At 39.4% G+C, this 27,428-nt stretch overlaps 2 protein-coding genes and 1 pseudogene across 7 annotated transcripts; 1 reads left to right on the top strand and 2 right to left on the bottom strand.

Moving 5' to 3' along the window:
* Positions 1-267: 267 nt before the first annotated feature.
* On the bottom strand, positions 268-3,792 carry LOC147163802 (lysophosphatidylserine lipase ABHD12-like; annotated as a pseudogene). Its single transcript, XR_015096804.1, has 7 exons — positions 3,462-3,792; positions 2,544-2,656; positions 2,366-2,471; positions 2,148-2,282; positions 1,883-1,929; positions 1,514-1,643; positions 268-881 (listed from the first exon to the last, which is right to left on the bottom strand). The product of XR_015096804.1 is annotated as a lysophosphatidylserine lipase ABHD12-like (transcript).
* Positions 3,793-3,911: 119 nt separating this feature from the next.
* Positions 3,912-13,739, bottom strand: mocos (molybdenum cofactor sulfurase). Of its 3 annotated transcripts, none has more exons than XM_086092359.1 (15): positions 13,476-13,739; positions 13,302-13,391; positions 13,165-13,231; positions 12,403-13,047; positions 12,221-12,297; positions 11,955-12,154; positions 11,704-11,820; positions 11,257-11,616; positions 10,910-11,072; positions 10,705-10,792; positions 9,785-9,909; positions 6,575-6,671; positions 6,294-6,423; positions 6,112-6,216; positions 3,912-6,012 (listed from the first exon to the last, which is right to left on the bottom strand). In XM_086092359.1, exons 1-15 carry the CDS (start codon positions 13,585-13,587, stop codon positions 5,848-5,850), a joined length of 2,541 nt encoding a protein of 846 aa, XP_085948485.1. In that variant the 5' UTR covers positions 13,588-13,739; the 3' UTR covers positions 3,912-5,847. The 3 variants fall into 3 exon arrangements, 2 of the variants coding, with proteins under 2 accessions (XP_085948485.1, XP_085948486.1); XM_086092360.1 differs by having other exon boundaries at positions 13,302-13,367; XR_015096803.1 differs by lacking the exon at positions 3,912-6,012 and having other exon boundaries at positions 6,589-6,671.
* LOC147163800 (poly(rC)-binding protein 3) lies at positions 7,690-27,151 on the top strand. Of its 3 annotated transcripts, none has more exons than XM_086092363.1 (15): positions 7,690-7,738; positions 15,837-16,203; positions 16,997-17,037; positions 18,092-18,202; positions 18,324-18,347; positions 18,439-18,471; positions 18,567-18,683; positions 18,764-18,895; positions 19,322-19,450; positions 21,134-21,223; positions 22,492-22,533; positions 22,934-23,009; positions 23,933-23,979; positions 25,482-25,651; positions 26,778-27,151. In XM_086092363.1, exons 4-15 carry the CDS (start codon positions 18,125-18,127, stop codon positions 26,812-26,814), a joined length of 975 nt encoding a protein of 324 aa, XP_085948489.1. In that variant the 5' UTR covers positions 7,690-7,738; positions 15,837-16,203; positions 16,997-17,037; positions 18,092-18,124; the 3' UTR covers positions 26,815-27,151. The 3 variants fall into 3 exon arrangements, with proteins under 3 accessions (XP_085948489.1, XP_085948487.1, XP_085948488.1); XM_086092361.1 differs by having other exon boundaries at positions 25,954-27,151; XM_086092362.1 differs by lacking the exon at positions 7,690-7,738 and having other exon boundaries at positions 15,620-16,203; positions 25,954-27,151.
* Positions 27,152-27,428: the final 277 nt, after the last annotated feature.

The following is a 27,428-nucleotide window of genomic DNA, read 5'->3' as shown; positions in this document are numbered from 1 at the left end:
TTGAATATTGTTAGTTTAGGAATGATATGGAAAGACAAAAAGTTAATTACTGTGCATACTGGTTTACTACAATGCTCACAATATTGCAGTAAACTGCCATTAAAACAAAAAATACTTAATTGTGTGGGGGGGAAATCCATGTTGGAATTAATACTGTGGACGTTTACATTGACAATATACTTTGTATTAACCAATTATAAATATTTGTTTATCTCTTTCTTTCAGGGTACATTATAAGCAGATATGGATGTGGGGAAAAATATGAGAACCAGACTCTAGAATGCTATTTATCATCTCATTGGTGAATAAATTCCACATGAAAAAACTAAGACATTTAATAGAAAGCAAAGACAAAAATAAACTTATGTAATCACATTTCAATGATAAAATAGGATTCCATAAACTGAAAATAGTTTGGTATATTGAGCATGCATCAAGCTTATCATGCAAAAGCTGATGTAATTTCACTCTTCAAACAGCAAGCTAATGCATCACTATTGCCTGTGTTGATTGCAGCCATTGCCTAAATTGTTTCAAGGCACAATTGATTTACAATAATTTTTACATAATCTATCAAATTTTTAATGATGAATCAATTTTCATGCAAATCTCCATGATTAAAAAAAAAAATCTATATCAAACAGTTTTTCAGGAATCATCGCATGATAACAGGGGACCTTTTGTAGCTGGCTTACCTTAATTACATTTCTTAGAGTAATATTTGCATTAATCACGTGCATAAGCCAATCAACATAATAAATTACATGCTTAATTTGAGATAAAGCAAATCATTTGTCTACTTAAACAGTATATCACTATCATACACACATTAAAAGTCAGCTGGAGGCATCTTCCCTCTTCACAAAGACAACACAAACTTCCTGTGGAGAAAAATAAAGCACTGTTAAGCCATTACCCCTGAACATATGTGTAGCCAAATATATTTATATATATATATATATATATATATATATATATATATATATATATATATATATTGCAAATTTGACTTAAGTCTGGAACGTATCCCCCGCGGGGTTCACTGTATTTTTATAGAAGACATGGCTTTAAACTCAGTACATTAATAGTAAATAGTTGAGTTTTTCAGCAAAAGACAAATAACAACCCCCCACAAAATCAGCAAATAAGTGAATTGGAATTTTTATATTATAGATATTTATTTTGGTTTTGCAGTTTTGGTTTTCATGACGGCATGTTTGAAATAAACTTCAATATGCGAAAGCCAACTGTGAATAAGTCAAGGTTCACTGTACTACTCTTCCTTCTTTGTAGTTCCCAAATTCTGGATGCACTGTGGCACAATGGTGCCTCCCACAGGTTCGTTTTGATACTTAAGAAATACTGTAGATACTGTACAGTATGTGTGTGGTGTGCTGTGTTGGTCATCTCGAGTACACTATATATACTGTAACAGCAGTAAGCCAAAGCCAAACATTGTGTGTATACTCTGCCTTCGTAACGCTGAATGTAAACATTTGCAACTCCAACTGACCCAGCGCCAAGAGAATGTCCCCAGATGACGACCAGGCTGCGTCCACTGTGTTTTTTGACCCTGTTATACACATGGAGGGCATCTGTTGTGAGTCCAGTTTAAGTTGGCTCACCACTTGAGTCTCCAAAACCTGTCGGGGGTTCACTGAAGACAGTTAGGTGAAGTTTCTCCTTGCCACCACTAGATGGCCGTCACACAAAGCAAACGTTTCCCCGTATGGCAGGCTGACTGAAAATCCTGCTATTTATTAAGGCCTCTGCTTTAATTTCTCTCTAGTGATCAAGCGGATCAATGTGAGAATAATGATTGCAATCAGAATCGGAATGAAAACATGACTATAACAAATGTAAATATTTTATTTTCACCAACCTCTGTAGTCTGGCACCAACACATGGTGACTAAGTGCACCCAATTACCTGTAAAAATAATAATAATAATAAGTCATCGGACTAACTTTACTGACTTAAATATCATTGTTAAAGAGTGATGTTTGTGTGGGTGATTACTCACTTTTGTAACTCCCACTCAATGAGTAGCTGCCCCGTTCAAACGGTTTGTATAGAAACAAATTTGCTAATCATTTGGGGGAAAATATCGAGTTCAAGTATTTTCGAGTTCGAGTATTTTCCCATACTTCCAAATGCATTGTCTAACATACCTTGTTCCCATGTAGATATGTAAAACTGGATTTCCATCACTTAATGTGTTTCGGTACCATACCAAATCTTTGCCGTGTGCCTCTCTCCATTTACTTTCAGGGACTGTGTGCCTAGAACAAGTCAAAACAATACAAAGATAAGAAATAGATCGTTGAAATTAATTAATTTATTTAATATTAGATACCGGACTCACCATACACCAAGAGAGATTACTTCCTCTGATGTTTAGTACATGTTGATGGTGTGATTTAGGGAGAAATCAGCAGGTTGGCTGAGGTCAACAAAGAACGGAACACTGACTACAAATAGAAGACAAGCATATTTTTGTGAAGCAAATCAAGGATTTATATCTGTATTGGGAATTCACTTACTTCTGTGCTTGTAAACAAGGTGCTGGAATAATCCCCGTGCCATGAACAGTGTGAAAGGAACCAAAGCAAGGATGACAAACAGTGCAAATAAACGACTTTTCATCCACCGGGACCTAGGCAAGGACAGCATAGAAAAGACTTGAGTAACCAGATTTCTCCAGGCGGTGCTTTGCTTCTGTAAATATATGTTGAATATATGTTTATATGACTTTAATTATGGCACGTATTTCCATGTTGTCCCTGTGCTTATGAGGGTTCGCTCCTGGCATTCCACAGTAGTGTTAGGTCAATTACAGGTGTCAGCCTTCAGAAGCATACATGTGGGTGTGACTATACAAAAAAAAAAGTACAATAGGTATATGAATATTGCAGATTCACAATGTGTTTAAAACATCTATTTTGGTTGTTATAATAAGATGAATGAGTTGAATGATGCGGTGAGGATGCCAGGACTCTTACAGCAAACGGTTTGACCTTGCTGGAGGCAACAGCACAAAAGAGGGTGCTCTTCAGACTGTTTCCAGTTAATGGACAATACCCCCCCCCCCCCCCCATTAAGACTGTAATATGACAGAAGAGCCCTTTGAGTGGAAAGACTGATTTCTTCACACCCCTCAAGGGAAACATATTGCAGGTCATTACTCTACCAACCTACCAAAAGTAGAATAATTTGTCCAGAGTTAGTAGCACCAACTTCTGTATGAATGCATCTAGCCTGTTGGCTAGCTGACTAGCTAGTGCAGAACTGCCGTCATGGTAAACAGAAAGTGTCATATTTCGTATTCAATCGTACAGTGCTTGCACTGAATATTACTAGTGACAATGGCCATTCATTGCACAATTAACGCGTGTATAAATCCTAGTTACAGTGACGACTGGCTCCACGCACATTGAACTAACATAATATTACTAACTTACTCTGCAGTCTTGTGCTTTCTCCGAACTTCGGCTGTTGCATGTGCGGAGGTAGACACATCCTTTTTAGTTCTTTGTCTCATTTTGAACAGCAATTGCATCTATTGTTGTTGAATTTGTCGGTTCAAAGTTCAGTTTTTAGGGCGGTCTGGGAGGAGTTACAGTTTAATTGTTAAGGTGGCACCAGTCATAAACTGAAGCCTTCTTGACCACACAGCACCAAGCAGAAACGTTTATTGTTGTCGAAGGAATCGCATAAACTATATAACTTGTACATTGATGAAAACTGGATAGAATTTTATTCAATAAAACAATGCATCTTCTGGTCTGGTGCCAATGTTTAACAGCTAAACTTTTCTTGTTGCTATTACAGTACATAATTGCATATGCGCATTTTGAACCGTAGCTAATTATCGTGTGGCACCCTGACAATTCAATAAAAGCGAATCAAAAAGCTGTAATAAATATATTTATTGCCTTATTATGCCTTCACACACTCACACAAGACATTTTTAAATGCTAGCCATGGACCATTTGTACACAAACACAAACAATATGGTTTCATAAGGCAATTAACAGCAAACAGGAAGTGGTTGTTTTGATGGTGGTTAATTGAATTCACAGTCCAGCAGCCTTTTCAACAACTGTGACTTATTTTCAGCCCTGGGGTTTTATGGTTCAAATCAGCTCACTTCACAAAGTTTTAATGAAGATACAACATTTTAACTTTAACCTTACTAGTGTAGCAATCTAAAATAGTTTACCATTCCTTTCAAATTCGATCAAAAAACCAAATTGAATGTGCTTACAAGATCACGACCAGTGTTTACTTGAATTAGTATGAGAACATAAATAGTTAAAATGGACAAACAGAGACCAATAGGCGAGTGTACATAAGGCACTTGACAAAATGTATCAATTGATGTTAAGTCTGCAACATTAGGGCAGTTAATACAGTACTTCCTGTTCAGGCTCTTATTTGAAAATTATTCACATTCTTTCCGGTGCACTACTTAGCGGACTGACGCCAACTTTACAATCGCAGAGCTCACTAGTGATGGCAAAATGAAGCTTCATGAAGCACTTGTAATATTTTTTGACTCCTCTCGATGTCACTCTTGGTTGAAAGATGCAGTGGAAATGTAATCAATTTCCTTTGCACTAGCCTTTATATTTAAATCAAGAGCACCATCTAGGGGAGTCAAAAAATATTACAAGTGCTTCATGAAGCTTCATTTTGCCATCACTAAAGCTCACTATGAATTTGTATTTTGTACAGATAAACAGGGTGTAAAAGTTGTTATTGTTACTGGTTCTGCGACTTCATAACAACCCTAGTAATAAAGGTAATTCGATCAGTGCGCTATATAAAATAAATGGCCTACCTTGCCATATCAGTAGCCTACATTTATATGAACAGGCGATAGATTTAAATATTGTGAACACTTTTTATTTGCTGATTTCAAAAACGGTCCCGTGGGCCGGAGGAAATTAATGTGTGGACTGGAATGGCAGCTACGAGCAGTGCATATAGCAGCCCAGCCCACTGGGAAATCGCCAATGTTGAAATTACCCCTCAGGGCCTGATACAGCCAACAGTACAATACATAAAGTGCAAAACAATGGTGTACCTGCTAAAATGACCAATAAAATAGCTCACAGTGTTTTACTTCAGCAGTCGCTGCTGACCCAATAAAAAGCCCACTTTGGGTCCACGGCCTATATTCTGCAAATCCTGGTCTTAAGTATTTGGTCACTTTTAGAGTCAATTAGTTAATTGTGATCTTTAACATGGAATATATCATATATGGTCATTTGAGCAATCTGAGCTTACACAGTTTTTCAGGAAATACAGTTTTGCTCACCACTAGTTTTTGTTTAGTTTAGTTTTTTTTGTTTTCAGTAAATGTTTGATGAAGGTGGATATAACCTGTCTGGTAGTTTTCTTCTTCCCAGCGAAAAGTCTGCCTTGGATTTCTAGCAGCAGGATGAGCGGTGTGTTTGGAATAAAAACTCTATAAAGCTCCATTGGAATAACCAGAGGAAGAATTGTTGAGCAGGTTAAAATGAGCACCAGTGATTGCATCAAGCCTGAAATTTCGTGCCTGCCAGAAGTTGTTCATTCACGTTGGAAATTTGTCATGAATATTTGAGTATTCATCAAATTAGCACTTCATTTCCTTAAACAAGAATTAAACGCTCACTCCCACACACATGCACACATATATAGTCATATTGTAGACTCAATGCTCAGATATTGAAAACAACGTTCAACACTTCTGACAGGCTGCTACCAAATTAAACAGCAAACAACAGTATATAAAATAAGATCCCTGTGCATGCTCAACAGGTAGCCTATTTGCAATCACGACAGAAGTCTCCTTAATCTTTAAGGTAAGACCTTAGCGTTTGCTGAAGAAAGAGATGCCGGTGAAGATGGAGGAACAGTTTCAGAAGCACGGGGCTCTGGCAGTATGTGGGCGCCAGCACTGAGGACACCAGCTGTCGGTGAACCTTCTGGCAACTGATGGGTCAAGTACACGCCAAATGTCACCTGGAAATGCCAGAAATAACAAACAGTGTGATGTAGAACCAAATATTAAGTACTGACTTGTAGGACGGGATGCGATGAAATCGCTTGGCCTTGACTCACCTTTCCATCGCGGTACGTAGAGAGAGACATCAGAGGCTCTTTTGTTTTGGTCCCAGTGTTCTGGTCAACTCCAACCATTTGGCACCGTGCGCATTGACCTCTGACCTTTAGATTTATCACACAAGAGGCATAATTAGCTTTTCAAGAATCTACTTCCAACACATACGAAGACGTCATCTCACCATGAATCGAATGTTGCCAATAATCAAGTGTGACCAATTATCTTCTTCAAATGGTTCAACCCCCGAGATGACGAAATTGGATCGGAACCGACTGATGATGTTTTGTGTGTCGACCTCGGGATAGTCTTGCCTTTGAAGGGAATCGTGGAAATAGCATGTTATTTTGTTGCGCTCTCCGAATGATCCAATGTTATGTAAATGTAGAGGCGTCACATCCTGATGTCTTTTTACTGCACAAAGTGCACATTGAGTATTTTGAATAAGACAGCATGTGTTCAAACCTGCTGCTCATTACTTTTTGAATGAGCTCCACACTTGTACGGTTGATCATCAGATACTGAGCTTCATTCACCAGGGAGAGTGACGAAGAAGTGACGGCTGGAAGGAAAATACTTTATATTACCCATCTATTTCAGGCACTCATCTCTGCTGGAAATCCTCATTGAGTGTGAAAATTGAAATTCTACTCGACAAGGTGGAGGAATTACTGTACACATATTGCACATTCAGAATATTTGCTTTTACTCAATATTGAGCCTGTGCGCGCTCAATTAAATAGGGAGTGATATCGATCAAATATACCGTCATTGAACATATTGTTTAAAGTGGAAGTCAACCTTAAATATTTCTTGACAATACTATGTTATATGTGACATTACTAGTCTAAACATGACATTCTGATTAATATTCCATTTTTGGAATATGAGTTATGACGCAAAATCCTGCCGTTTTTATCCATCTCAGTGGGCGGCCATTTCGCCACTTGCTGTCGACTGAAGATGACGTCAATGTTGCTCAGGGCTCAGGCAACAACCAGTCAGAGCTCACCTGTTTTCTGAAGCTGCACTGAGGTGGATCAAAACGGCTGGATTTTGCTTCTTAACTCATATTCCACTAACACAATATTAAACAGAATGCCGTATTGAAACTAGTGGGGCTACATAGAAAACTTTATTGTAAACACAAAACAAAAAAAACCCGTCCCCTTTAATCACTAGAGCGCTAAATCTCTTTAGCACCTAATTAAAGACAGTAAGGTAAAGTATGGAAGTCACAAAAAAATCGGCCCTGGCATTTTGACTTGCGCACGTCAGCCCGGCCTGACTCTTGTCTAACATGTAGTTCTGCCACTGATGTTTATTGATGAGGTTTCAGTTTGCCATCTACACTCTAAAAACAGTTGGGTCAAAAATAACCCAACTATGGGTGCCGGGGCATCACAAAAGGTGGCCCAAAAGGTGCCCCTTTGTCCTTTTATTTATTTATGTATTTATCTATTTTATATTTAAAAACAATAGTTTGTGAAAGTAGTTTATACCTTTCAAAACTAAAATTCAGCAACATAATTGACATAAAACAAATTATTATTATGTTATCTTTGGATGACGCCATACTCCGAGACGCGCCCCATTTTGCCAGGTCGCTCGCCACTACACCTGCGGTCGGTAAGTTGGTCTCTCCGTTTGTATTTACGTAGTCTCCCTCACAGTAAACAAAAGCCATGGTTATTGAATGCAGAAAACTCAAGCAAAACTAATGCCTTTATTTGATCGATCTTGTAGACATGATCACAGAGCATGCTGCGTGCTAGCCTAGCTTCAATTGAAATGTAGTGACACAAGTTGTAATCAGTCTCGCAACTACGATGAAGTCTGAAATTTGGGCGCAGTTGGTTCTGAGGACGCGGGGAAGATGTCACGCTCAGTTTCATAAAGACCACGATCCTTCCCATCCACTTTCGCCGCGCAAAAATCCCCGGTAAAACTAACATTCCTCTTCCATTGGGACGGGTCATGGAGCTTCTGCTCCAACTACTGATGCGTTTAAGGTACATAGAATATGTCGGAATTTGTATCCTCGCTCAGAATTTAATAAAATCTTCCTGAAGACTGAATTGAAATATACTTCAAAATATATGTGGAAATTGCTACATGATCTTTGTTTTTATTTTAACTAATAGCTTGTTTTGGGGGGTTTGCGGTCAGAGTAAGGTCCTAATAAGAAACAGGTAAGCAGTGTGTTCAGAAATTAGGGGGGACCCCCCCCCCCCCAAAAAAAAAGAAGAAGAAGAAACAACAACAATCACAGCGTTTTATCAAAAACAAACAATGTAACTTGCTGAGATGTGGCAGTTACAGTAATTGTTGGGTACAGTCCCAATAATGAAATATTAACATCTACACCTGCAGAAAAATAATAAAAGGCATTTGCTTTTACCTGAATCAAGCTAAATGTAAAGTAAGAATTTTTTTTATGCTACTTGCTCTATAGGAAAATCCTAATTGTGTTATTTAAAATGTACATTTTTTTATTCATTTAAATTTGTTGTTCATAAATGATTCTTCATACACAAATATCAAAACGTTTTTATGGTGATTGGCATTGGAATTGCAGACAAACAACAGTTTCATTATGTGTGGTTTATCGTTAGCCATTATTTAAATTAAGAATTGATACCCCAACCACACACACACACACCGTACGCACACACATACTGCATCTACATAGACACCCTCTAACAATTTCTTGAGCTGTTTCATCTACTTTAAGCACCCCCCAACCCTCTACACACACATGGCGGCTCGGTGGTGACATGGGTTCGAACCCCCAAGTGGTAATAGATAGTAGGGGTGTGAATTGCGTAGTGTCTGGCGATTCGATCCATATCACAACTCGATGCCGATTAATCCCGATTCGAATCACAAATGGATTATTGCTATTTTTTTCTTGTACTCAAATTTAGAAAATACTTATCAGTAAACTTGTACATGTACAATGTAAGGTTTGTATGAAAATGTATTTATTTATCTGAAACTTCATTCTTATAAGCCACTGTATTTAACAAACAGGTTGCAGTCTGTTTCATGTTTGAACAGCACCGAAATAAAAATAATGAAGGCTTAATGTTCCATCAATATAACATTCTTCCATGCTTAAAGTGTGAACCAAACCCGAAGTAAGACATTTTGTTGAATATTTCCATCAAAAAGTGATGTTTAAAAATTGATTCGGCCGCATATTGAATTGATTTGAGAATTGCGCACTGTAATATCGCGATATATTGCCAAATCCATTTTTTTAACACCCCTTGTGGATAGTGCAGGCACGTTATAATGTGCCCTTTTTTTGTTGCTTTGAGCACCTGCCCCTCTAAAGGTCACTGCACACCCCTGAGATAGACTAATGGTTAGCATTTTTGAATCGCATCTCCCGCTTTGTATGGGAATTCTGCAGGTCCTCAGGTTTTCCATATTCCAAAAAGATTAGATTTTTGTTAGATTTATATAGACTCTAAACTGTCCAAAAACGAAAATATTTGTTTTGTCGTTTGTATTTGTAACACAACTCAAAAGGTCAAAAAGCCAACGTCGGCTGGGGTATGATACCCTAATGAGTATCAAAACTGGATGAATTAAGTTTATAGTGTGGCCCTTTGATCCATCCTAGAAGTAAGATTAAAGTGTTGGAATATGGAGCATAGTAAAATGTACCTGAATCAGACTTCCTGTTTATGTGTCGAGTAAAATCAGGACTTTGTCTTATCAGGCGGCATGGCTGTCCAAGCAAGTCTGAAAGCCACGATGCAGCCTCATCACCACAGTCGATAGTCTCCACCCTGGGGAAAGCAGGAGGATTTGTGTTGAGGAAACCCCCCCGGGCATACACAGTTTGATAGCGGAAAGAGAAGATAGTAGACTTTGTACAAAATCTAATCCAAGAATCAACATTTACGTAGCCGTTGAAAGGAGAAGTCAAGTTACCGTTCTTATCAATAAAATGGTCTATACATCCCCGCCAAATATAGCATTCATATTAAATTTGAGTTTGTGGAATATGAATTAAGCATCAAAACCACTCATTTCTATCCATCTCAGGCCGGCCATTTTGACACTTGCTGTCAACTGAAAAATGACATCACAGTGCCTAAGAGCTCAGCTTGCAACTGTCACATGACCAACCCCAGAAAATAGGTGATTGTTCATTACCTGAGCCCGGAGCAACTGTGATGCCATTTTCATTCCACAACAAGTGGCAAAATGGCCGCCCATTGGAATGGATTAAAAAGGGTGGTTTTTGCTGCTTATTTCATATTCCATACACACAATATTAACCAAAATGCCGTGTTTGATGGGGCGCATATAACTAGTTATTATTGTCGAGAATTTTTTTGGCTTGACTTCCCCTTTTTAAAAACTTTGGGTCATCAAAATGCATCAACAACACCTCTTAGTCATTGTTTCATTTCCTATAAAAATTGAGAAATGTGAGTTTCGTAGAAGTTATGAGGCTTTAAAATGTAATTTGTAGTCGAAAAGGTGCAGTCTAGAGTGCTGTAAAAGGAGAATATAATACTACTAGTGGCAAGTATGAATATCAAACAAATACGAGTTGTTTCCTGTCCACAGCTCACCTGTCACCACAAACTTTACTCTGACATACTGGAAAGCTTGCGTGCGTTTCAGTCCTGATTTCCAGTGGAACAGAAATGGTATTCATCCCTGCAAGGACAGTAGGAAAAATCCTTTAAGAAAGAAAAATTACAGGCTGATTGACATCTTTTTTGGTTTGCTTGAGCAGTGTGTCACTCTCAGAAAGCTGACGACTGACTGACTGACTTGATGCCTGCAGGAGCAATTCGTTTGAGGACAGATGAACTTGTGGGCGAATGAGGCATAAGCGTGGCTCTCTTTTCTGACTCAAGCACACGCCATTTCCATTTACCACCATCCAGCTTCTGTCATATAGTAAACCCTGAGGTCCTACTGGCCAGTCCTGGGTCTAGAATAAATGACAAATGCACTGTGTAAATATAGAGAAGGTTGAAATGCACATAGTGAAATAAAAATAAATTATTATTATTATTATTAATAATAATAATAATAAAAAAATTAAAAATATATAATAATAATAATAATAATAAATTTAAAACAGTGAAATAAGAAGACGAAGTGGATGCTCACACCTCAAATGCACCACATGATTTGATGGGATATATGTAGATGTTGGTCAGCGTATAAGGCCCCTCACGGCTGTGTGAGTGCACAGGTTCAAATCCCTTATGCGAAACTTTCTTCTTTTCTTCAACTTTGTGTTTTACATCATTCATTTTGACTGTTGTCTCTTCATTTGATATGCTAGCTGATTTAAGCCTCTCTAGCCTGGCATGGTCTACTGTCACTGGTTTCTTCACAAAGCACTCGGCAACAAAACTCAGGAATTTTTGACAGTCGTCAAACGATGACATGTAGCCAAATGACACGCGAACAGATCCGGTCGGCTGCCCATCCACCAAGTCGATGGTGTCTCCGCAGACGTGGCCGGCCTGAAAAAGAAAAAGACAAAGTTCCATTCAACAAGCACATATTTTGAAATACTGTAGCGTATTCATGCATTTCGCAATTTTTTTTACATCAAAGTTTCTCCTCATCTGTTGATTTGTGAGCCCAAGAAAGCTCTGACAGGCTCCAGTGTTGCAAAAGCAACCAGTGCGCACATGAATGTTGTACAAACTCGCCATTCTGTCTACCTGTAGGAAAAATATTATGGCACTCATAAATGCTGCCAATGCATCCACCACACATGGTATATGTATATATATACATATATATATATAACTTTTTTTTTTTACTTCATATGGCATGAGCAATTCAAAATATGCACCTGAGAATATCCAATTATTCCTCCATGCGAGTCGATAAGGTTGAAGTTTAGTATTGCGCCTTGGGTGCTCTGATTGTCAAATTGGCCTTGTGTGTAGATCTGGGCCACTGGTCGCCCGTTGCCATGGCAAAGACTTGACAGAAGCATGTAAGTGTAACGTGCTAAGCCAAAGGTGTGCTGTTGTATGTTTTGCATTCCCCCTGAAAGATAGAAAAGGAACAGAGGACTGTTGTTCCCCCTGCGTTTGTTGTGTCACCGTTATTTACCTGTGATCTTGTATAACGCTTCAAAACTGTGGTTGAGGGCGATGATGTCCAAAAACGAGACAGTGCCATCTTCAAATCTTATTCAAGAAAACAAACAAACATGACATTACAGGGTATGAATGTGCAAAGTTAGGGTGTTTTCAGAGACTGTCTATGCTCGGCAATGTTGTTCACGGCTTTACCTGTCAGAAAGGTTTGCAGCCTGCACATAATAATCTCCTCCAGAAATGTAAGCCGCTGCTGTGCCTCCTCCAAAATAAGTCTTTTTTAGTATGCCTGCTGCGTTGTTGCGGACAAGAAGAGCCCCTAGACCTGTAGGGAAGCCAAATATCTTGTAGAAGGAGATGGGAATAAAATCAGCAGGGCAGTCTTGTAGGTTTAGAGGAGAACAGCTGACAAGCGAGGCTGCATCCAGCAGCACAAACCACTGGCCTCCATGGTCACACGCTGGATAAAGACGTCTTGCCTGGATGCCTTCTACATGGCTAAGGGGGTACTTTGTCCCTGAGAAGTTGCTCTGTGCCGGGTAGCAGAAGAGATGTGGCGTCTGACAAACCGCATCTTCACCCGGAGTCTTATCTTTTGCCCTATTTTCCACTTCCTGGGGGGAGACGGGCAGGGTTACTACTCCCCGGTTAGATGTTAGTCCTCTTACGCCAACAACAGATGTATGGTTGTCAGTGAGGTAGCAGAAGTGACTGCCCGCCTCGCTTTCTGTCTGCGACCTCCAGGGGAAGACCTCTGCCGCTAATTTGATAGCGGCTGTACAGCCAGAAGTGAAAATCACTGAGTACTCCTCAGGGGTGGTGTTGAAATGCTGCAATATCCTGAAAGAAAATGATCTCTCTTATTTATTTATTTTTTAAGTCATTTCATGCAAGGTAGTTCCAAAGAGGGCACATGGGCATATTTGGAATGTGTCTTAGGGCATGATTGGAGCTCACCTGTATCTGACCCTCTCCACGGTCTCATGTGTCAACCTGCTGCTGGGGTTGTGGCTGTGAGGGTTTCCTATTAGGAAGATGATGCCGTATATCAATTTTAGTGTTTCACAAATAAAAACAAATGTTGCTTTACATACCGTAAATGTTCCTTGAAATATCCAGGCAGTAACTCCTGACCAGTGATTCCGGGTACAAAGTAGTTGCTGCATGATCCAGATATACAGTGCCTTTGTAGGATAACAAGAACTGCACTGTACTGATAGTTAACTAGAAACAACTCACAGCAATTCACAAGAGGACACAATTATTACCTTTAATCCGCGCGAACTCCCCTTCAAGCACGTCCTCCAGGCTTTCTCCGTAACCATAATAACTCCACACCTCCTTAAACGTTTCCAAAGAGTTAAGTTTGTGGAAGTCCATCGCGCGTCTTGCGATACGGGGAAGTGTCCGTGCTTGACGCAGTTTAACCCTCACAGCTGCTAGAATGAAGACTGTTATTGATTGATTTCCACGCTCAAAGTCCGCTGACCATGTTTTAGTTTCACAATCCCATGAATAACACGAGACCAAGGTCCCGCTTTTTTCACTTTAACAGCAATTGCTATTATTATTAAAGTTACAAACAGTGATGTGCTAAGGGGGGGGAGCCAACTGGGTGGTGACCCACCCACCTCAGAGGGGCATCCAATGCCCTCTCTTGTAGTTGATTAACCAATTTCAAGGGGCATCCAAACATCTTTTGACGATATTACACTCGACGTATATACCTGTAGTATGTATTAATCAGTAGAATCTTTTTGACTGCACCCCACGTTGAAAAACTATTTCAATTCTATTATGAAAATAATTATTGATTAATTTGCCAATTGATTTACTATTGATCCATTGGTCAACTGCTGCACCTCTAACTGTAAATAACATTTAAAAACTATGAAATTATTGAACACTTATGTATTCTGTGAAGATAAGCAGTATATAAATAGGACGAATGGAAATATAATGATAATACATTATAGTTAAAAATGAGTTTTCTTCTAGAAGAATCTAGAAATTAGAAGAATAGAAAACTGCAATTAATTTCATGAAATTTTAAAGGAAAAAATGATATATTGGGATTTATTGGTCTTCAAAAATTATCTGTCTTTTTGTTAATGTATCAAAAGTACTAGTGGTATCGGTAGTCTGTATAGGTATTGGTGACTACTCAAGAGTTGAATACACAGTAAATTCTGCAGAGTAAATTTGACTCAATTTAGAGTGGGACCAAATAGACTCAGTTTAGAGTAATATTTACACTTGGAAAGTAAGATAAAGAAATGGAAAAAAAAGTCACTCAAGGGTTGAGGCACAAACTCCTTCAGTTTGGGAGACTGTCACTCTACCATCTTAGCTATGCCACTCCTGCTGTGTGCTTATATCCAAGAGGAGACCAAACACATTGTTTTTGGTCTGTTATGAAGATTCCAGCTGACACGAGCGATATACTAACACACAGCAGGAGCTGCATGGCTCGGGGAGTAGATCGGCAGTCTCCCAACCTGAAGTTGTGGATTTGTTCCTCAACCCTTTCCTTTTTTTTTCTTTTTTTTACTCTCTTCAAGTGTAAATTTGAGTGGGGACCAAATAGACTCAGTTTAGAGTAAAATATATTCTACAAAATTTACTGTGTACTGGTATGAGTCTAAAAGAAAAGTGGTATCGAACATCCCTAAACAGTACTCTATTGCTGGTTTTAATCCTAAAACAGAGTGGCTTAAACTGTTACTTTATCTGACCTGTGAGGAGTCAGCATTTGTTTAGGATGTATATTGTAGGTCTTTAAATCTAAGTGGAACTAGTTACAGTAATAAATTTTAAGTAATCCCTCCACAGTAATCTCATTACATATAATCCCAGCCTCAACAGACCCATCAACACAGGAGGGGGGGATTAGACACAAGTGATTTGGAATTGAAATGTTTTATCATCTCAAACGATAGCGATACAATTCCTTGTAGAATTAGAATGAACTTTTATTGACCTTCTTTCTTTAATTTATGACCTTTTCGTTTTACTTTCTCACTTAACAAAAAAAAAGTACCCACATATGCCCTTTTTATTCTCATGACAAACAGTTTTAGTCACAGAAGAACTACTCGGGAGTTGTATTGAACTGCTGAGCAGTGCTCAGATGTCTAAAAGACAGCCATGAGGCTCACAGCGGCCATCATTGTTTCCGTGCAACACAGTGAATAGTAATTAAATATGCCACTTATGCTTCACTGATTCACTTCCCTCACAATTTTGAAGCTCAGCTGAATACATTTTTCTGTGCAGAAGGGCTGTATTGTATCTCATATGGCCTCATTTCCAGGGCAGAGGGGCTTGGTGTGGGGGAGGGAAAGGCAGAGAGAGGGGGGAAGCACCCCACGAGGACATTGTGTTTAACATCACTAAATACCTCCAAAGCCACATTGTCCTTTCCAGCCCTCAATTAGTCTGGCTCCAAGTACAACGAACCAATTTCATATATTTAAAAAAAAATTTAGCCTTGAAAATTTATTCACAAACAATATCAAATAACTATATTTTTTCTTTTCTTTTCTTTTCTTTTCTTTTTTTTTGTGATAATGTTTTTATATTTAATAAAAAGCTTCATTTTTTGTCCTTTTTTCTTGCGGCGGCCCTAGCTGCAGATTGAGCTATCTGTGTCTGGACAGCGGCCAGCAAAAGAGACTCTTTGAACTGCCCTTAGGCCTCTCCAGTCCGTGGATCTTCGTGTGGAGGAACGCCTCTTTGGTGGCAGGGACGGGAGAATTAGGCAAGAGATGTGGGTTCACTTGCCCTGTGTAGGGGCTTATCTTGGGCTAAGCTGAAGGACTAATAGCAAAGCCAGCCTCCGCTCCAGCCAGTCTAAGGGCACAGAGAGCCATCTGTCCACTCTGTGGATAACTGACAACAAAGGAAGTAAACATTGAACACGGACAACAAACTAAGAGGTTATTCCATTAGGAGCTGCCCGACATAAAGGAAAGGAGTGAATGGTTTACACATAAGGTCAGTATATAGCATTTTTCTAAAAATATTTTGCATTGCATTAGGCCTCCATCGGGATACAATTACAAGGGGTGGGGTGTTCACCATCTACTTTGGACATCCGGCAGTGTTACAGACAACGGTAACGTTGGCCATGAAAGAATGCGCATCTTTGTACCTATGTACAAATCCTGACTTCCATTAGTGAGTGGAAATGGTTTAAGTTGGCTGTTTGTCTTCACTTTGGTGCATTAAAGTTACTTTACTAACCTTATAAACTGATGCAAGATATTACATTCCTCCAAAATGCATTCTTTCATGCTATGCAAAATAAAATTACCTCTTTATTACCATTTTCAAAACCATAAAGCAATCCACCTTCCTGGATGATTAATAGACTGTTTTAATTGTGTTTATGATGTTGTATACACTGTGGCCGCCATTGTGCGCCAATGTTTTGTTCGAAAGTCTTGAGTAGGCGCTGACATACGAGAGGTGACAGAAATGGGTCAAAAGGGTCTTAGCATTAACTAAACAAATCCTGGCCTATAGGATTAGGAAGAGATGTTGCTGTTTATTTGATATTGCTACTGTAATTTTATAATAATACACAGGGGTGGGGAAAAAAGCTCATTGTTGACAGCTAAACAACCTCAACGGTATTAATTGGATTTGGTAATTTGTTTAGAATCAACATAGGAATATGACAGGACAATTTCAGAGTAAAAACTCATTATCTAATCATCAGATTTAATTCTGGCAAATCCGCCAAGAATAAAGTCAAATCATCTCTCTTTTTTTTGTTTCCTTTTAGGTTTGGAATGGCAGTGAGGAATTTGTCATTCAGTGGTTTATGTAAGTATCCGAAAAGGGATCTGTGGGCGGGTCACTGGTCATGTATTACAAATGTAATTGTGTACACAAAATCCTGCCTAGGACTAGACGAATCTGGATTAACAAGTACACCAATAGCATGTAGCCACGCTTCCTTCCCCTTTTTACCTCCATGACGCCTCAGGGAATCAATCTATTGTACCTTTGCTTGAGTTAGCAGGGTTTAAATGAGACTTCACGCAAAAAGTCTCACTAAATTTCTCTTCATTGATGTTGATCATTCTGATACAGAGGCAAATACGTTTTACACAAAAAGTGCTATGGGTCAGATACAATAGCATTAGCCGCAGGGGAGGTCAGCACACTCCAAGAATACTTAAGGGTTTCTTCTTTCTATAAATAAGGAAAATAAAACTATCTATATTAGTAGCAACATAAAGTATGGTAATCTTATCTGGTAAAAAGTCTTCTGTCTCTCTGTGTGTTAATAGCAAGAAGCCTCTCTTCCGACATTGAATGCCTCCAAACATTCTTCATTTGTTCTGCATAGACAACAAAGATTTGATTCACAGCGTCTTCCGAGCTGAAATTGTGTGTCAGTGCATTGGAGACCATCACACACATATCACTTGATTGCCGGCTCTCCACAGTGGCGTCCTTTGTGTCTTATCATATCCAAGGGAGTCACACATCTTGCGTTAAGCCTGAACCAAAGACTTGGTCCCATGTGAAGATTGCACCTCGTGATAGGCTTATCTTCCCCGCACTCACTACAGGATCAGGAGGAAAAACCTCACTGGTCCAGACTCAGTCCCTTGATGAGGTTCTGAACATCTTTATATATATAAATCAGTTTTATTTCTGCTGGAGATTGATAGGCTGATGATACAGCCATTATATTATTATTATTCATTTTTAAACCCTTTTAGTCTGAAGACATTTTCCCAAGAAGTCACGATGGCAAACCGGAAATAATACATTTCCAAGGGCGTTTAGGAGGGAAAGTCATGACCTCAATGTCTGCATCATCTATCCATCTACATCTCTTGCCTAAACTCTTTGAATTCATTTGCAGAGTATTTATACACAAGGTGTGAGAACACAGGGCATGTCTGAGAAAGAAGAAATGGCCTCAGATGGGACCCTGAACGTTACACTGACACTGAGGCTGTTGATGCATGGAAAGGTAATTGACCAACGTGGAATGCAGGATTTAATTCACTGTAGTATTGGAGTCCATGTTTTCATAATACCCATTTATTTTCGAGCTTGTTATTGCTGTTATTTAAGGCTTCTTTTCATTACAGGAAGTTGGCAGTATAATTGGAAAGGTAAGTTAATTTTAAAATCAGACATCATTCATTGTGTCACTGCCATGTTTAAGATGGATGGAATCAATGAATCTACTTTATTTGCTTCCAGAAAGGGGAAACGGTGAAGAAAATGAGAGAGGAGGTAAGAAGTAAACAGTCTCACATGGCATGTTCTCACAGGTCTGCGTAGAACAGCATTGGAATTAGATTAGACATTTTCTTTTTCATTTTTCTCAGAGTGGCGCTCGCATCAACATATCAGAGGGATCGTCTCCCGAGAGGATAGTAACTATCACAGGACCCACCGAGGGAATCTTCAGAGCTTTCTCCATGATTGCACAAAAGTTTGAGGAGGTCAGTATTGCTGACATCCCTTATAGTTACAATTCAAAGTTAGTGCTAATATCGACAGTGCCTTGTTGACTTCTCCGCAGGATATAACGGCGGCAATGACAAACAGCAACGTGACAAGCAATCCGCCTGTGACACTTCGCTTGGTTTTCCCAGGGAGCCAGTGTGGCTCACTGATTGGAAAAGGAGGATCTAAGATCAAAGAGATCCGCGAGGTAGGAGGCCTTTTTTGTTTCTGCAATTTTTTCTCAGGAAGTTGTTTGTCTGCATACGAATGAGAAGAGACCACCTTCTACCTGATGTTCTGGCATCAAGTGTCCTCAAATATCATACACTTCAGTCAAGCCTCCATGACTTTCCTGTCCATGCATTTTGTGGAATTGCGTCGCTAGCTGCATATGAGAAACTGAATGACTAAGCTTGTGCAGAGGCTGAAAAGCCATTCTGACTGGAGATTATTTATGTGCACCTCTTTAAATATTGGTGCACACGCTTCTATTTGCCTTGCAGCTGCTCCTTGCATGTCCGAATCTTATTGGGGTAAAGCTGCAGGTGCTTGAGACTGCATTTCAATTTTATGGGATGGTGTGCTCTTTCTGGCAATAAATAGCCATTTTGCTCTGTTGTCTGGCGATGTCAAGACCACAGGGGCCCAGGTTCAGGTGGCAGGAGACATGCTGCCGGATTCGACCGAAAGGGCTGTCACAATCTCTGGCACTCCGCAGGCCATCACTCAGTGTGTGCGACACATCTGCTCCATCATGCTGGAGGTATGTCCTGTCAAACAGCTCTTCATGATCGTTGTTTAGACACACATCAGTGCTACATTTGTTTGTCTGTTCAGTGTTGCGGAAAAAGCATTACATTGAGGTTACAGTTGAGCTGCACTGCACATATAATTGGACAATGACCTGCAGAATCACCAGACAATACATGTCTACACTTTTACTAGTAATGATGTTTTTCATTATACTATATATCAGTGGTTCTTAACCTTGTTGGAGGTACTTAACCCCACAAGTTTCCTATGTACATTCACCAACAATTCTTTATTGAAAAATAAGAAGTGTGTTTTTTTTTTCAATTCAAGACATACCCTCTAAATAGAGAATTGATGAATCAATTTAAGATTACAAATTGAATTGTTGACCAACTACAAAAAAATGGCTACAATTGATAACACGATTGAATTAAGTTATCGGTAATCCAAAGTGAATATATTAAGTTTAATTAATTATGATTTAGTTAAACTTAATATATTCACTTGAATTAAATTAATCCAAAGGTAATCCAAAGTGAATATATTAAGTTTAATGTACTCATAATTAATTAAATTTAATATATTCACTTTGGATGAACTGAATTCAATCGTCTGTTTTTTGAAGCAATTCTGTTGGTCAACAATTCAACTTGAATAAGTATAACAATTCTCTTTTTAGAGTGTAGAAATACGGTTTACTGGTGAACAAATTTAACAGGGAGAGTAGCCTTCACATCGAATGTGGCTCTCTTTACCTTGAATTCAGAAAGTGTTGTATTCTTGTATTTCCATCTCCATGCTAGTGTTCCTTTAGTTTTGCTAGATAGCTAAATGGAACAGCGGGGCAGCAGATAGAATAAAAACAGCAGTGGCCCCAGTATTGAACCCTGTGGAACACCATACGTTCCGTGACCTCATATTGCACATATTCATCCGACCACTTTCTTTTTAGCTCGATATAGTATGAAGGGATTACAATAATAAAGAAATCACACAACGTAGCATCACAACAGTCGACTACTGAACACACCGTACAGCACAGATAGGCCAAGCAATGTAGTGTGATCACCTGTAGTCATGATGGCAAAGCGGGGCGTATCATCATGAATTATTTGAGTTAGGTGTGTGTCTTGACCTCTGCCACTGATTCACCGAACCCCTGGGGTTTGATGGAACCCAGGTTAAGAACCACTGCTATATATGCATATATATTGCCAATGCAATAGACCCTTTCAACCATTAAGCCATTATTACTGAAGTGATAATTTCATTCAGAGCACAAAATTAATTAGCTACTTAATAAGCTTTAAATCAACTCACCTTTGCATTAGTGAAGCTGCTACCAATTAGCTGGGTTATTATTACATAATATCATGAATCATTATCACAATAGATGTTTCACTATATGTCAGTGCATAGTTTGTGTTTACAGAGTGAAGGAGTTGGGATCATTAATTTATCTTTCTTACCATCCCCCTTGGCAAGGGCGCCATTACCCTCATGCTAGAAAAATTTAAAGTCTTATAAGTTAAGAGTTTATTTCATCTGTGGCATGCAAGGTCCATGTAACCTTCTCAAGCGATTAGACGGCTATTAAAAGATTAATTGAGTGATATAAGTGATGTAAAATGCATCAGTCTTAGTAAGAGTTCTTTATCTAAAATATTCTGGGTTTTCATGACTTTGTCTTTAGTCTCCTCCAAAAGGAGCAACGATTCCCTACCGTCCAAAGGCCATGCATGTTGGAGCCCATGCAGTATTAGCACAGCAGCACTCTGCACAAGTAAGTTCCATGTATATGTCAGCTTTGCCTTTTTGCGAATACAGAAAATTGAAAATGCTGCTTTTTAGGGCTAGTTTTCATTCACCTTTACTGCTGAAATTGTCATGGATGATTGGACATACAATATGTTGATAAATGAATGAAGACAAAATGTGGGGTCTAAGGTGTCTAAAGGGTTTAGTGGTTATTATGACACTAGAAGGGCAGTAACACCTTCATATTAAACAAATATAAGTATTAGGGGTCTCAGGCGATTTTTAAATGGTATTAATCGCATGACTTCAATAGTTAACTCACAATTAATCGCAAATTTTATATCTGTTCTAAATGTACAGTAAAAATTACAAGAAAATATTTTTTCTACGTTTCATACTCTTGTTAACATAAAAGAGGAAAATATGTTAAGCTAATGGAAATATGGCTGCATCTTTTAGTCATTGATACAGTAATTTCATAATAATTCATAAAACTGAGTTAAAATTAAAAAGTTGTACTGTACGGTAAAAAACGAGTGTAATATTGATTTGTGTTGAAGTCATTTTGCTGCCACTAGATGGCATAATTGCATTGGTAAGACGTTGGTGACGGATCAATGCATTTTTCTTTTCTCAAGAGCTATCTAATCAACATGAAGTAACTTGTAAAATTCTGTACATTTTTTAAATTGTAAAATACAACTTGACCCCAGTCTCACAAATATATACATTATTATTAAATGTATTACTGCTAATTTTAGACGTGGATGTGTCAGCTGCGTTGCGACTGGTATTCCCCCAGTAAGGGGCGGTCATTAATCGCACATTAAAAAAATTAGTGGTGTTAAAGGAACTTTAAATTAACTAAAAATTAACACACTCATTTTGACACCCCTAGTACTAAGATGAGGAAATAGTGTGATTAAAACACATTTAACAATGTAGCTCATCTGTGACGGAGATAAATGATACCCATCTACATTATAAACATAAACGATACCGTGACTCAAGCTGATGTTTTCCATTAACCAGCTTGCCGCTGTCCTGGATTTGGCACAGGCTGCTCTGATTTATCAGACATCTGTTATTGCATTTCTGGCATGGTCAAAATGGGGTAAACATCAGATGACATATCGATGACATTCCATCAAACCCATTACAGCGATTGACTATGTAAAAATGAGGGCATGGCTTTTCAATAAAGCACTAATGCCTGAGTTTACTTTTGTTGCTCATATGTGACTTTGTATGTCAGGTGACATGTATTTACATCTCTTCTCTTATACTATCCAGGCATTTGCACTTCCAGGGCAATATGCTTTTGCTCATCAAGATGTAAGTGTGCTCCTTTAAATGACTGACTCCTCCCCTTTCTGTCCAACTCTGCCCACTCCCACCAATCCCAACGATCCCCTTTCTTAACCCGTCTCAGCATCAATGAAACTGATTTGTCAACATTACTAACACTAACACAAATTAGCAGCATGCTCTGATTGAAATCAAAATGTAAAGGTAGTCCCTTTATGATCAAGTTGTAGTTGTGTAGCCAGAGATGTGACTGTATTTTCAGACTACTTCCATGAGAATCCAGCATGCTTTCTGAAAGAAATGAATCTTCTCACTGACACCATCTGTGATGTTTGTGAACTTCAGATTGTCTCTGTATTGTAGCTGTCAGCTCCTCTGAAATAATCCAGTTTGATTGGTTAGCTCTAACTTCCTTCCTACCCTGCAGTTGACCAAGCTTCACCAGTTGGCTATGCAGCATATTTCCCTCCCTTCCCTTGGGCAGAGCAACCCTACCTTCCCTGGTACGTACCCACGGCTCCCCGGGGAAGACCATCGATCCCTCTGTTGTCACTCCTCTTCCAATCACAACATCAAACAGCCCTGTCACATTAGAGAGAGTATAGGGATGCCTCCATTCTATTAGAGGTCATTCACTCTCTCAGGTCAATTGTTAGTGGCCACATCTTATGAAGCACGAGTGGAGATCAAAACAAATTGTGAAAGCGGGTTAGTGTGGGCAAAGCGTATAGACTGTATAGACAAAAGTAGGGGGAAACCAATGGGAGGGGAAATACAGTTGATGCGGAAATCATTTTCCATTTCTATAAAGGAGCCTTTGAGGTCAGAGGTCATATAGGCTTGTCCCGCACAACCCTTGATAAATTAATAATCCCAGTGGAGGCATATATAAATACTTTGGTCCATAAAGTCTCAATAAAATATCGAAGCGGAAAATGTGAAAATGACAAATATTTTCACATTTGTGAATATTTAACCATTTATTACTATTTCCAATCATCTGAAAGTACAAATCCATTTGTCCAATTTCACCATCTGAAACAAATCCCAATCTTTTAAACCCCCAACCCTCCCATCCAACAACATCTCCCCTCAAAATCTAACAGTATTTTGGCTCAGACTATCCCTGACATCATCAACCGACATTTTCAAGTCTGCCACAACTAACTGAACCTGCACCACATGGAGGGCTGATGTAAAAGAAGTCATGCTGTATATGACATTAAAGCATTAGAACTGTAGCCGTGTGAAATATGTGGATAGAATGTGTGTTAAAAATATACGTAATGTGCCTAGAAAACTTATTTTTGTTACTTCCATGTTATCAAAAGTAATAACTACTAAAAGTAGGTCAACTTGTTATATCATAATAGTGGAAGCCATTAGTGCCATGCAGTTTGTTAGCGTTCTGTGTCCTACTTTGCAGGATTGGATGTACCCACAAGTTCACAGGAGCTGGCAATACCTAATGATGTGAGTGTCTCGTTGTTTGTGTCGTGGCAGTACTAAAATTCACATCAAAAACCTGGATGCTACGTACTTTATTAGCACTGTCTCGGTGGCTAGCTTTGATAAGGAATGTTTGGCCACCAGGAATTTCGATGCAAGAACTGTATCGTCTGCTTCTTTCATTCAACTATGCTCTCGACAGCCTTATGAGGTTCATGTGTTTGTTTAAGCATTAATCCGTCATTATTTCAAGCCGAAACAAACTGTAATAATCAAGCCATCGTTATTTTCAAGTAAATTTCACCAGTCTGTCTCGCCATCATCGTATTATTGTGATGAACGGATGAGTGGTGAAATAATCCATCCATCCATCCATTTTCTGTACTGCTTGTCCTCACAAGGGTCGCGGGGGTTGCTGGAGCCTATCCCAGCTGGCTTCGGGCAGTAGGCGGGGTACACCCTGAACTGGTTGCCAGCCAATCGCAGGGCTGGTGAAATAATGTTTTTCCAAATAAACAAACTTAATTAAGTGACATAATGTGAGTTAAGCAGCAAAATCCAGCAGTCTTTATCAATATCAGGAGGCAGCCATTTTGCCACTTACTGTCAAGTGAAAATTACATCCATGTTGCTCAGGTCTCAGGTAGCAACCAATCACAGCTCAGCTTCAGAAAACATGTGAGCTGTGATTGGTCGCTGCCTGAGCCCTGAGCAACTGTGATGTCATCTTCAGTCAAAAGCAAGTGGCAAAATGGCCGCCCCCTGAGATGGATAAAAACGGCTGGATTTTGCTGTATAACTAATATTCCACAAATGTAATATTAATCAGAATGTCATATTTAGACTAGTGAGGTACCATATTACATATTATTGAGAAATGTTTAAATGGTAAATGGACTGCTTTTTATATAGCGCTTTAACTACACCATATGGTGCCCAAAGCACTTTACAATGCCTCACATTCAAGGTAGACTTCACCTTTAAGTATTAGAAATGAGATTTTATTACATTTCACAGTTCTGGAAGAGTTTAGTTGGCATTGACTCGGTTATTGAGGATTTAGTTGGTATAAGAAAAATCACTTCCGTCAATGCTTAGGCCGCCAGTTTTTCAAGGTTTCCCGCCATTTGTCCAAAAAATGGGCACCCATCACTGAAAGATTGATGGCCTTGAACTATTTTATCCCCCTATCAATAGAACCATGAAACCTCATCGTCCGTCGAGAAGTAGCCTGCTAATTGACAAACCGATGAAAACACATGTGCGACCCGCTCAATATTTCAGTGGTCTACTACTGGCTTGTGTGGGTTTGGCACACATTTTGCATAATCCCTAAAAATGTGATGTACGTAATATCTTCCCACAATCTGAGTTAACAACTGGGAACCCATGCATTTTAAGGATTCACTGTGGTGCTTTTTTTTTGGGGGGGGGGGTTTAGTTGCTCCCCTGTGATATTATTCCTGTGAAGGGAGAAACATGAGCTCATTTGCTATGTAAGTTCTTTCATTCTCCCGCTCTTCTAGTTTATTGGCTGCATAATTGGAAGACAAGGCAGCAAGATCAATGAAATTCGCCAGGTCTCAGGTGCTCACATCAAAATTGCCAGCGCCACTGATGGCTCAGCCATGCGCCAAGTCATCATCACAGGCTCACCGGCAAGCATTAGCGTGGCCCAGTACCTCATCAGTGCCAGGTAAGACATGATCCACAACCACCATTTAAAGCAGGGCTGCACAGTCCACTCTGACATGACAGTCAACCAAGCGTTTGTGAGGGCAGATTGGATTTGTTGCAGCTAACTGATTTAGCCTCTTGACTACATAAAAAAAAACATCCTGGTTGTCTCTGCTTTTTAACACATTGCTACTCTGACTCTTGTTTTCTCCTCTCTCTCCCCTTCTCTGTTGTCTTACCCACTTTCTGTCCCTTCACGTCCCATTGTCTTCTCTTAACCTCACACCGTCTCAACATCCCCTCCAACATCACGGCGTGCAGCTTAGAGATGGCTAAATACACCATGCAGGCTGCTTCCGCCGCGACCCCAGTTGACCTCAACATGAGCTATGCTCAGTCTGCTTCCACCGCCTCCAACGCTGCTACCTCTCTAGCCGTTCTGGCGGCCACCACCTCTGCCCCCACCAACATTAACGTCCACTCTCCCGCCACCTTCCAGGCCCTCCAAAATCCCCACTATGCCGTTCCTGTTTCCAGCCTGCTTGGCATGAAAACACTTCCCGTTCTGGCTGTCCACCCAGCAGCCGCTAGCAGCCTAGCACAGGGTTTAGCCCCTTACACTGCAAAACTAGCGAGCTCTGGCGTCAAAAAGTCTGAGAGACAAAAGTTTGCTCCATACTGAGTCCTCTTGGACATGTCTGTCCAATTGGGTAACAGTTTGCAAAATGATGGTGAATGTGTATAAGTATGCAAGGTTTACCAGTGTAGCACTTGCTTTCCATTAATCAGGAGAGCATATTTATCATAGGTGGCAGAGGTGCGTATTATTTTCATAAAGTACCAATTGCATAATATGCAATGTTTGAACTCAGGCTTGCTTTGAACCTAGGAAAAAGCTAACTTTACTAATGGCTTTGTGTCACAGAGCTTTATATGAAGACTTACTCCGGGAGTTTTGTTACTTAATATGCAATGTTTACTTCCTGTGTATTTTGCTAGACTTCTTTTTGATAGTGAATTCAACTTCTGTAGGCAGCAGGCTGGTAAATGGTTTATGTACAACATGTAGAAGTTGTTGTGTTTAGTATAATTAACAAGGATTGTTTCATTTCTCTTACATATTTCCCCATGTTCCTTCACTATAGGCTCTCATCAGGGCTAACAGGCTTGGGTGCTCTGTAGTAGCGTGGCACTGTTGCAGTTCTGATGAGATTATTCTAAAGCCACACTGGATTCTAGTGGATTTCACTCTGCACAGTAATCCTGTAGAGCAGGACTGGCTCAAACAACTTGTTTATTGTTTCTGCTTGTTTTTTTGTTCAATCTCCATCACAACCGAATAACTATTTACGTCAGAACTGACGTGGCACAGTTATAACATCCCCCCCCCCCCCCCCCATGCGTTCTTGGTGATTATCTATGCTGAAACATTGCCGTTTTGTAATGCTTGATGTTTGTGATATGGATTTGGAATAAATGTGTCTTTTTATTAATAAAAAAAACGTGTTTTATTAGAGGAGTCGGAATGCTGTAATTGTACATAATGCAAATCACTATGAGTCACATAAATTGGAAAGTTCATGTGGTGTTTACTCTTTTAAAACTCGTTCACTGCCAGCCATTTTAGAACATTTAAAAATGTTCAATACCCACACAATATTATGTTCAATAATTATATATAAACCGAATCTGCCAAATGACATCACAGTTGCTCAGCGCTCTGGTAACGCCCAATCACAGCTCATCTTGAAAATGTTACATGACCAAACTCAGAAAACAAGGCGAGCTGTGATTAC

The sequence above is a fragment of the Leptonotus elevatus genome, chromosome 13 (genome assembly GCF_054856555.1).
Source record: "Leptonotus elevatus isolate MCC_2025b chromosome 13, RoL_Lele_1.0, whole genome shotgun sequence".
In the NCBI taxonomy this organism is placed as follows: Eukaryota; Metazoa; Chordata; class Actinopteri; order Syngnathiformes; family Syngnathidae; genus Leptonotus; species Leptonotus elevatus.
This window is presented reverse-complemented; position numbering and strand designations above follow the sequence as displayed.